We start from the raw sequence: 11,394 nt of genomic DNA, 5'->3' as shown, positions 1-11,394 counted from the left end.
AATATTTTTAGACTCGAGGCTTAGGAAAGAAGATTTGCAAGGCTTATCGAAGGAGAATCTAAGTGAGAGAAATGAAAGTAATCAAAATTCATTTTGCAGTGATATTGATAAAGAAATAGGTGGTTTGATGGAAGATCATAATGATCTTCGTTTGGTCATTCAGTCAAGCGAGATCATCATGACTTTCGGTATGCGTCGATATGATTTTGCACACGACGGAGGGTTTTGAGATCGGTGTGTAACGTGCCTGGAAACTAACACGCCCAACACCTACACCACGCCCGCGGTGAGGTCCAAACCAACCGCCTTCTGTGCACAATATGCCCGAGATATACCATACAGTATAAGAGAGTTATGCAGAGAACACGTACCTGCACCAAGACATATGTCATCGATCAACCGTACAAGACAAGGGCTTCGCACACATAGGACGGACTATGACCGAGAACTTGGGGCGAAAATGTCAACCCCTGACAATATTCCCCTACGTCAAGTCGCAAACGTCCTCGTACGACGCTACTCAAGTACACCGATATTGTTTCTTGCACTTTCAACATGCCCCCAGACGTCAGTCCGTCGGCCCTTTCCTGCATACCTTTTGTGCTCACAAGCGCCAGCGAGATTTTTCCATAGCCGACCCACATGTCCCATTATACCGCGTATCTCCAAACATCCGAGACATCCTTTGTTGCAGCTTGCACATTTTTCGCCCATGATCGTCCTTAACGTGGTTTCTCCCTTACGAACAAACCTCGGCCACCTTGGCTCAATAGCAACGTCGAGCGTACTCCCACACCCTAAGAGCACTCCCCTCTAGAATGTCCAGTTCCCTTAGGACATGCTCATCCTTGACATGCCACATGCATACTCTCCCACAAAGCAATGTCCTACTCATCCGCTTCGTTTGTCACCAGTGTCAAGCTTCACTCTGGTACCATATGTAACGTGCCCGGAAGCTGACACGTCCGGTGCCTAGGCACGCCTGCACTTAGGCCCAGACCAGTCGTCCCATATGTGAAACATGCCCGGGATATACTGTACAATATGAGAGCGTTATGTGGTTCACGTACCTGCACCAAAACATATGTCATCAATCAGCCGTACAGGACAAATGGACATATAGGACAGACTATGGCCGAAAATCTGGGGCGAAATGTCAACTCGTGACATGTGGCCTTTCATTCTTGAGTCGTTGCTTTCACCGCCGCCGCTGCAACAAAATTTTCAGCAAGATAGAATCGAACACACAATTTGAAGAAAAAGACAAAGACTATGACCAGTCAATGATATTTCAGTGCAATCACATGCTACTGACACGGGTTTTCATAGTCAATAACGGTAACTATTAGAGTGCTAATTGAAATATTAGGGTGTTAATTGAAGAAAGATCTAAAAACTGCACTGATTAGTTAAATTTAGGGGCAAATTTTTAAAAATTAATAATATAATGGTACATAATAAAAAGACGATTAAATATGAGGACAAATAATGTGACTACCCCTATTTTTTTTTATTTTGTTACTTATTATTTACATGTGTCTAATTATATGTTTTATGAAAAAAAAATATTAATGTATTAACTATCATATACTCCCTCAATCACATTTAATTTGTCCACTATTTTCATTTTTGTCTGTCCCATATAATTTGTCATTTTCTTTTTTAAAATATAATTATACACTTTAATCACATTTTAAAATTTATTTTATTTTAATTAAACTATTTAGTCATCTTAATCTTAATCTATAATTATTTTTATTAAATTATAATTACTTTCACTAATACACTCCTTAATTACTTACTAATTACACATGACCTAAAACTCCGTGCCTAAACTAAATGGGACAAAATAGGTGGGACGGAGGGAATACTATATATGTATATATCTTAATAAGTTGGTTTGTGTCTATTAATATATCATATTATTTTGGGGGATTCACATCAAGATATAAAAAGAAAAAAACACCCTGTAAACAATAGATTGCTAGAACTTCTTGTTGTGGTTTAGGGATGACATGACAATAATGATGGTTTTCGAAAGCAATGGTGGAAGAAAGAATATTTTCTATTTCTAACGAAAGACTTTAGTGTAATAAAATATATAGAAATTACCAAAATTGCTTTAAATGATTTAAAATTTGTTAGTTATATTATTCAAATTTGAGATTTAGCTTTAGTTTTGGATATGATAAAACTACTAAAATATTTACAATTTCAAATGAAGTATGAAATGTATACTTAGAAGTAAACTTATTAAGCATTATATTATAGTAATATTATAGGATTATCTTTTTTATTATATAGTGAATTTTTTTTTCTTTGTTTATAATAGATTCATTCAAAGGACGTGAACTTAAGCTGTATGAAATGTCTTGATTATGAGGATTTGACAATTACGATATAAAATGTTGTAGAAAAAAAAAAACTCCATTGGGTTGGATAGTGCTACTAATGCAACGACATTAGAAGATGAAGAAAATAGAGATGCACACATATAATATTTGAATTATGATGCTGAAAATGAGATATTTGTAGTAAAAAATATTCAATACTGGGTTCCACACCATCTTTAAGGTTTACTTGTGTGGTTTAATTATCTTATATACTATTTTTTTTTTTTTTTTTTTTTTTTTTTTGATCGGAACTATATTTCTATTTTTTTGATATGAAGCATGGAAGTTCATAAAATGTTAGAAGAAGAAATTGAGGAAGAAGAAATAGATGAAGATTTGAAGATGAAACTTTACAAAAATGTAAGGTTCTAGATGTTGACAATTAAGACGGTGATAGTTTTATTAGAAAAGATTACTATGATACTTCAACATATTGTAACTTCTTTGAAGCAATGACCAATTACGAAAATTAGATATCCATAAATTTTTTACTTTTGTATAGGATGTAACCAGATGTATTTATAAAGTTAAACACTATCATTAGAGAAAAAACTTTTGTACATTATATGATCGAAGGAGATCCATAAAGTTTTTTACTTTTGTATAGGATGTACCCAGATGTATTTATAAAATTAAACACTATCATTAGAGAGAAAACTCACCTGAAAGATACAAGATAAATATGTGTAGAAGAAATTGTGACAATATTCTTGATCATTGTAGGACACAATGATCGATATGGTAATATTCGCCAAAGGCTTGGTCATTACATTTTTCTACTAGTAAAAAATTCAACAAAAATTCAAATACATTGAACACTATAGCACCGAAAATGATGGTTAAACCATCTATAGAGAAACCTACTAAAATTTACGGAAGTACAAGATTTAACCATTTTCTTTTAAGGTATGAATCCTCTTGAGAATATTGTAGATATAACCGAAATTAAATGATGTAGTTTTATTATTATTATTATTATTTACCAATTGTTCACTTTTTAGGATTATATTGAAGCTATAGATTGAACTCATATCCCCCAAAAAAATAACATGTCATAGAGTAAACAATTATCAAAACCGTCATGACATTCAATCGAAAAATGTGTTATCAGCTTAAAACTTTGATTTGCAGTTCATATATGCGTTTAGTTGGTGGAATGGCTCATCATATGACTCAAAACTTCTAAATGATGCACTATCAAAAAGAAATTAATTTCAAGTGCCTCGAAGTAATTTTTTTTTTATTATTTATTGTGTACATTTTTGTAATTGTGACAAGCTAACTAAATAGAATAAATTATTTTAAGGTAAATATCTTCTTGTGGATTATTTATTGGCTAACCAACGACAATTTTATCTCCATTATGTGGTATTCGTTATTATCTTAAAGATTTTGGTGGTCAAGGTCGTCATCCAAAAAAATACAAGTGAGCTATTAAATATTTGTCATGCATCATTAAAAAATGTGATTGAGAGAATTGTTGCTATTTTCAAATCGCAATTCACAATTTTTTAAATCGCACATACGTTCTCATTTTAAACACAAACAGATAATGTTGGTTTGTACTGTATTATATAATTTTCTCCGGAAAGAGTGTCACTCTAATGAATTTTTAGACGAATATGAAAAAGACTCAGATTCTCCGCATCTCGATGAGGAATATGAAACTTTGGTGTGTTTACTTATCAGGTTTTACACCTGATTTTACTATTCCAACCTTTTTTTCCCTCCAAAAATATCAAATCAAATACCCAATTTTTATTTATTTTATTACACTAAAATCTGATTTTACATTCAAAACATCACATCAACATATATTTATATCACATCAAACAACTATTTCAATTCAACACAAAGTAAACTATAACAAAAAAAACATAAAACCTAATACATGAATGGTGTGTTTGTTTGGGGGGTTTGGATTTTGAGTTGAGATTTGAATAGTAAAAATTTTGAATTTGAATAGTGATATAATGTGATATAAATAGTTGTTGATGTGATATTTTGAATGTAAAATTGATTTTTAGTATAATACAAAAAATAAAAAAATATGTGTTTGATTTGATATTTTTGGAAGAAAAAATTGGATGAATAGTATCAATCCAATCCAATCCCCCAAACAAACACACCCGAAGAATGAGTATTGCTAATGTTAAGTGAAAAATATGACCGATAAATAATAGTAATGAAAATAGAGATGAGAACGGCAATAATAATAATGAATAATAATCTATTTTTTTGGAACTAATGTATTTTTGGTATTTTTATTAAATATAAATAATTTTGTTATGTACTTAAATGTGCTCCAAATGAATTTATAAAAATCATATAAATCAATAAAAATATTATTCCGAAATCCTATGAATTTTATTAAAATTTATATAAATCATTAAATAATCTAATCAAATCTATAAAAATTCATGTAAATTTATAATTCGCGTATTATTCAAAATAATTATAAATGAATACATTCCTTGTATAGCTCCACATGGATTTCAAAAATGTCTTTTGTTTAGATAGCTTTATATGAATTTTAAAAATATCTTTGCACTTTCATTTTTATCCATTACATTTGTAGAATTACGATGATTACTTTAATGAACTATGCCGACTGCATATAAACAACAAAGGGCGATGAATCAAGCCTTAGAAAGAGCTCTAGAAATTCTAAATTTGTTTGAATAATGAATTACATTTACGTACCATTAGTACCAATATTGGCATGTTGAGAGCGATAAAAAAATAACTGATTAGTCTTTCGGCTAGATTGGCGCAAAGTGAGACTTAGTTAAATATATTGGGTCATATGAGATCTCACTTGGAAAAAAATATTCCATACCAACACATTCGAGTCCATAACTATGAGTTCCAATACAAGAGATCTAGGAGTACTTACTTACTAATGAAGTCCTATCAACGAATATTATGACCCAGTGAATTTTGTTTCACTTAATCCCTATGCATAGCCACGTATCTTTTTGGTTAACGAATAAAAAAATTTCTCTCCTATTCCATGAATACAATTTTCATTTCATATTAGCCAATGAAGCTCTTAATAAAGGATCATTCAAATCAAGTTAAAATCAATCTATTTTCGGCATATCAATAGCTAACGTATTAATCATAGTTAGCAATTCCAGCTCTGTATCAAAGTCACCATCAATATTATCACTAGAATCATGGTTGTCTCTTCACCCCTACCTCCTTTATCATTGAGCGATTATTTAGGGGCCTTACAAGGTTGAGCAATCATTTGGGGGCCTTAGCTGGTGATCCGAGCTATTTCCTTCTCGACGATGAAGCTTAGTTATCCAGGAACTACATGATAATTCAATGGGGTGGTGTGGATTGACAAAGAAACGATATAAAAATACGTTAATATAATACAAATGCAGAATATAAAATGACAACATACGATAAAAATAACAAACAACACGTGTATTATATTAACATAATACAATTACAACACATAAACTAACAGTGCATCATATAATTTCACACAACACGTAATATAAAGACAAACAACACATGGTATAAAAACGAAAAACACATAAATTATAATTATATTAATATAATACTAATGCAACACATAAGTAACAAGACATGACATAATCGATTAAATAAATATGTTCATACATGACACTTACATATTTTATTTTACACAATATATACTATTTTAAATAAAAATATGTACTGTATTTTTATTTTATATATATTACCGAAAAACTAACATAACACTGATTTGTTTGGTCAGCACTGTAACCATCATGTTGTAGAATGTAGAATAAATGCTCATAACTAATAAGAAGTGACTTAGGAACCATCACATATAAACGTTGAACTAGAGATTTTCACATAAATAACTTCCCCTTTCCTTTTCATACATACATGTCTTTATGATGATTTTGTTTTATCACCATAAGAACTTTATAAACCATTTTAGCATGTAGGCATAACACAGACCCGAGGATAATATAACTGAAAAATTGAATAAAATCCATAGGAACGCTACAAATCGTTGTTAGCAAACTCTATCCATCAACACCATGAAAATCACCATCCTCTCTAACATAATACCTCCTGACTATTTCAGACACATTAAAAATCATTCCAATGTAGACATTTGGCCCAAAGAAAATCAACCTATTTATTTACACCAAACCACAAATGCTTAGTATTGACATGCATTAAAAAAGAAAAAAAAAAAAAAAAAAAAAGAAGGATCACTAACAAACCTCAACTTGGTTCAAATTTTGATCATCTTTTCTTCCTACGCCTCTGAGTTCCAACGCACTCGGAGCAATACCATTTCCCCTTCGGCTGCTCTTTCAGGCCAACGCAGCCATAGTGAAACCATTCTATCTTGCACTGCAAAACAAGCAATGAAAACTTCTGTCATTTCAATGCAAATTTGATACCGTATATAACAGAGAACAACACATTAGAAAGATTTGTTGGCACATACATCAGGGTTATCGCAGGCAACCATTTCTCCATAGCTCACTTGGTTGCAGAAACAATATGTTGGTTCATTGGGGTCGACAGGTAGGTCAAGCTCCATACTGGTGGAATTGGCTCCTGTTGTGGAAGATGCAACAGCTGTTGCAGAGGCTGAGGCAGCCGCAGCTGCAGTTGTTGCTCCAACACGCCTGTATTGAGATGATATACATTCAATGCATCACAATCGAAGTCATCACTGAAATGTACTTTTAAGTGAAAGTTATGGTTGATTGTTGAAAAAAACCAAGGAACACACACAAACACCCAGAGATCTACTATAAAATTGCTGCTATTTAACTAGGGTATATGCTCTATGGATGTAGTGAGACATTGAGAATAGCAAATAATATGTGAACTGGCCAAGACAATAGATCTTACATTGTGAGGGTAAAAAAATGGGAATTATTACAGCACTCCCTAAAACATCTAGTTTATAGAGAAGCTCTTGTTCCATGTCACATTAACAAAAATATGCTATTCTCTCTGATATATGTCCATTTAAAATAGTATGCATGCTTCTAGTGAGGTCATTTGCAAGAGAATAGATCTTTCCAAAGATCTATAAAATTATTGTTACTTAACTGCTGGGATATATACTCCATGGATGTAGGGGTACATTCAGAGACTGGCAAATATGTGAAACTCACAAAACAACAGATGTTACTAAATGCGGGTAAAAGAACGGGAGAATATTACAGCACTCCCTAAAACATCTGGTATTTTTAAATTCTTCTAGGCACACCATCAAGTTCATTAGACAGGAAGGTCAGCAATTGTAAATTTCCTGCAACTTAATAGTAGAGTGGATAGAGAAAAAGGTGTTACTTTTTCCGCCCTCTGTGTCTAGTAGTCTCCTCAGATCTTCCAGATTTCACATTGTTTTCAAGTGTTGGAGAAGCCCCAGTTGCAGCAATGGCCTCTCTTTCTGCTAATTTGACATCAAAACTGTGAAATACATAACAAAAAAATACCTAAAAAGTGATATATATATATATACATCTGACCATGTCCGATCTGAATTTCGGATGTAGGCCACACATTCAAATACTAAGATACAAAAGTTCTGAGACAAATACCACGTCTAAGATCTTCATCAAACTTCTTCAAATATTGATCAAGCTGCTGAATGTGGGCATCTACCTATCACACAAACAATAGATCTTTAATTTTATCCAAGCTAAACAAAAAAAAGTTTCATGACCAAAAACAGGATATGAAACTTTTTGTACCTCTTGATTGAGTATTAGAAAAATAAATAAAACAACAATAATGGCCAATGAAAGAAGGAACAAACTATCAATTCACATATCCTAATATTTCAGTGTTGAATCTTTGAGCACAAACTAATAACACAACAATAATGGCCAACGAAAGAAGGAACAAGACTGCTATAATAGAAAAATACTTAAAGAACAAGAATGCAACAGACCAGAATCCAGCTTTACCAAATCATAAGCCTGAACAGCCAATGCAACCTTTTCATCAGCAATCCTAATGGCATGTTTTTGCTCTTCTACAGCTTCATCGGAGAATTTGAGAAGAGATGAATTTGGAGTTATATTATGGGACTTAATGGCACGCTTCATATCATCTATTTCTTGCTCACACCGCTGCTCATTTTGTCTCTGAATCTCTGTTTAAGAAAATCCAATGCACGCCATAATGATGAAACTAGACAACTTGCTCTTCATAAAAGTCGTAAGTTAAGGACATTGATTCTTGCGCATCACAATTGAATTACATCAAGTAAACATATGAGCACGTAAGCAAACTTATAGAACACTGACAAGATTCAAGTTTGGTTGCTGCATGTTCCAAGGTTATCAGAACAGCCTAAAAACTTATTACTCCAAGTGGAAAGGAAAATAAGAAAAAAAGAAACACAGAAACAAGGGAAAAGAACGAAAGAAACAACTTTTCAATCAATAACATCAGAAATGAAATTTTTTATGCTGAGAACGTTTTCAACTCGTCGGCCAGTTTCCTTACTCATTAGCCAGTGCCTGTATGCTAAACTAACTCCAGTGTCTTAGGAACCATCAATTTTGCACCTGAGTGAGTTCTTGCGCTCTGTTATCGTAATTGTTTTCAAAAACCCGACCTAATCAAAAGTTAATTGTGCACTTCATAATTGATTGAATGAATCAGGGCATTGCATTTGCACACAATAATAAAGGCTTCTAATGAAATCTATGACATCAACAATGCAACCTACAAGACATCTCATAAAGGTATAACAAGATCCGAGCCTCTAGCCAGTTAATATAAAGCAAACTAATTGCATTAGACGATGAAGAGGAGCTCAAAACACTCATTGGACCAACTTGTCAGAAGTATAACAGAATTAATTGGAATTTATAGACGCAATACAATAGCTTACCACAAAGCATCCTACTTATTCTTATACATACCTTGCAAACTTTTATCCATATCACGTAACTGGGCATACTTCCTTTGCAATATATTCGGCAGAGCTTCAATATCTGTTATAATGCAAAAACAAGTGGAACAACAAACACTACTATCACTGACTTTCCCGTACACTAATAGTTCTTTCGACGTTACATAAAAACGAAGACAGAAAAAAGTTAAGTGAAAAATCCCCCCCCCCCCCCCCCCCCCATTTCATTCGGGGAACCATGAAAAAGACTAACAAAAATTGTCAAGAATTCACGCAAAACTTTCACCTCTTTAGCATAATAAATACACATCTTGAACAAATAAAAAGAACCCCAAACGAATATTCACCACCAAAGCAAGCTAGGGTTCCAACACACAACGCCAAAGCAATAAGAAAAAAGAACGAAAACACACACACACAAAAATCCAACCATCCAGGAAGAAAATTATACTTACTAGCTTGAAATTCCTCGCTGACAGACATATCTTGGTACGAATTCCACGATTTTAGGGTGGATTGTAGATATTCTGCCGAACCCTAACAAATCTTGTCGCCGAGGCCGACGATCTTCGTATCACGCTTATGACTTTTTTTCCATTCTTTTAAGTACTTTTTCTTTTTTATATATATAATTTTAAATTTTAATTATATTTTAAATTTTAATTACATTAATTTTAATTTATAACTATTTTTATTAATAAATTTTTTTACTTATTAATTATAATTAATTTAAATATTCAGTAATATGAACAATTTATTGGGAGTAAGACAAATATGCCATGTACGACGTGCTTCTTATTGGGAATGAAAAAAAAATTGGATAAAGTAACTATAAATTTATATTTTAAAATTATAATTTAAAAATAATATATAAATTAAAAATAAATTTATAATTTAATGTTAAATTAATTGTATTTTTAAATTTATTTTAAAATTTTATAAATTATTAAATTTAATAATTTTAAATTATAGTATAATTAAAATGTTATAATTTAAAAATTGTATTTCAATTATAATTAATTTAATAAAATACATTAATTAAGGACATCGGCCAAAAAAAAAAATTTGCTCCTCTAATGAAAGGCTATATTTAATATCATTTTTTTAATCTTTACTACTGTGCTATGGTGTCTTTTTATTTTTTAATTTTTTAATTTTTTTAATTTCACAAATTGTAAATTGGTCCTGTAGAGGTCAATTTGTATTTTTTTTTATATTTTAATTGTGTATATTTGTAGTTTTTAGTATTTATTTAGTGATTTAAATTTATTATACTTCTTCCGTACATTGAACAATGTTACCATCTTTTAATTTAGTAATTGTACTACATACCAACATAATAAAATACTCTTTCAACTTACACTATATTACACAAATGTCATTATTTTATATTACACAATACTAATAGGAGTATTTTCGTATTTTTCATTACAACCCATTATAATACCAATATTAAAAAATATACGTGTAAAAAGTAAACGATAACCTTACACCGAAACGGGGGGAGTAATTTAAATTATGTGTTAAATATATTTAAATTTTACATTAAATAAATAGAATATTTGCAATAAATTCAAAGTAATTTTTAATAAAATAACTTATGTATTTTGTAAATAAATAAAAATATATAAACTATCCGTAAATATACATAAAATAAATATTTAAAATAAAATTTATTTGACTAATATAAACAAAAAATTTCAACGTCTTTATTTAATTAAAGACAATATAGTACACGGAAATATAATAACAATATATTACAAAGAAATGCAACAATATTTATTGAATTAAAAGAAAATATATTACAAACACTAGTAATACAAACACTAAATAAAAAATACTCATTACAAAAAAAAAAAAAAAAAAAAACACATAATGTTTAGTACGGACCTAAATCATTCGTACTTCCACCAATACTATCGAAGAATTGCGAGAATGAACCAGACAAATTTGATTGATATTATGTTGTTTTTTCCTTATGATCTCTTTTTTATTATTATAATATACCATACGAAGATTTGCGTCTGGAACAACATTAAGATCTATTGCCAAAATTCTATCTTCATGTCGAAGCATTTTAGTAATTTTTGTTTTTTAATC

The 11,394-nt window shown here is 31.0% G+C and overlaps 1 protein-coding gene across 5 annotated transcripts; it reads right to left on the bottom strand.

Moving 5' to 3' along the window:
* Positions 1 to 5,407: 5,407 nt before the first annotated feature.
* Positions 5,408 to 9,887, bottom strand: LOC127252808 (PHD finger protein ING1). Of its 5 annotated transcripts, none has more exons than XM_051277135.1 (8): positions 9,750 to 9,887; positions 9,305 to 9,376; positions 8,323 to 8,526; positions 7,970 to 8,029; positions 7,719 to 7,821; positions 6,859 to 7,042; positions 6,629 to 6,761; positions 5,408 to 5,711 (listed from the first exon to the last, which is right to left on the bottom strand). In XM_051277135.1, exons 1-7 carry the CDS (start codon positions 9,775 to 9,777, stop codon positions 6,651 to 6,653), a joined length of 762 nt encoding a protein of 253 aa, XP_051133092.1. In that variant the 5' UTR covers positions 9,778 to 9,887; the 3' UTR covers positions 5,408 to 5,711; positions 6,629 to 6,650. The 5 variants fall into 5 exon arrangements, with proteins under 5 accessions (XP_051133092.1, XP_051133094.1, XP_051133095.1 ...); XM_051277137.1 differs by having other exon boundaries at positions 7,719 to 7,818; XM_051277138.1 differs by having other exon boundaries at positions 7,970 to 8,033; positions 8,339 to 8,526.
* Between the last annotated feature and the right edge of the window lie 1,507 nt (positions 9,888 to 11,394).

The sequence above is a fragment of the Andrographis paniculata genome, unplaced genomic scaffold (assembly GCF_009805555.1).
Source record: "Andrographis paniculata isolate CXL003 unplaced genomic scaffold, ASM980555v1 Contig49END, whole genome shotgun sequence".
Classification (NCBI taxonomy): Eukaryota; Viridiplantae; Streptophyta; class Magnoliopsida; order Lamiales; family Acanthaceae; genus Andrographis; species Andrographis paniculata.
Note: the sequence above shows the minus strand (reverse complement) of the source record. Positions and strands in the feature narration are given on the sequence as shown.

Bases quoted from the DNA above. Each gene is read 5' to 3' on its own strand.
- LOC127252808 (XM_051277135.1), bottom strand. From the start codon at position 9,777: ATGTCTGTCAGCGAGGAATTTCAAGCTA. The intron at 8,527-9,304 runs GTATGTATAAGA...TTTCTTAAACAG, and splicing joins TATGGATAAAAGTTTGCAAG to AGATTCAGAGACAAAATGAG. The intron at 7,043-7,718 runs GTAACACCTTTT...ATCTCAATACAG, and splicing joins AGACACAGAGGGCGGAAAAA to GCGTGTTGGAGCAACAACTG.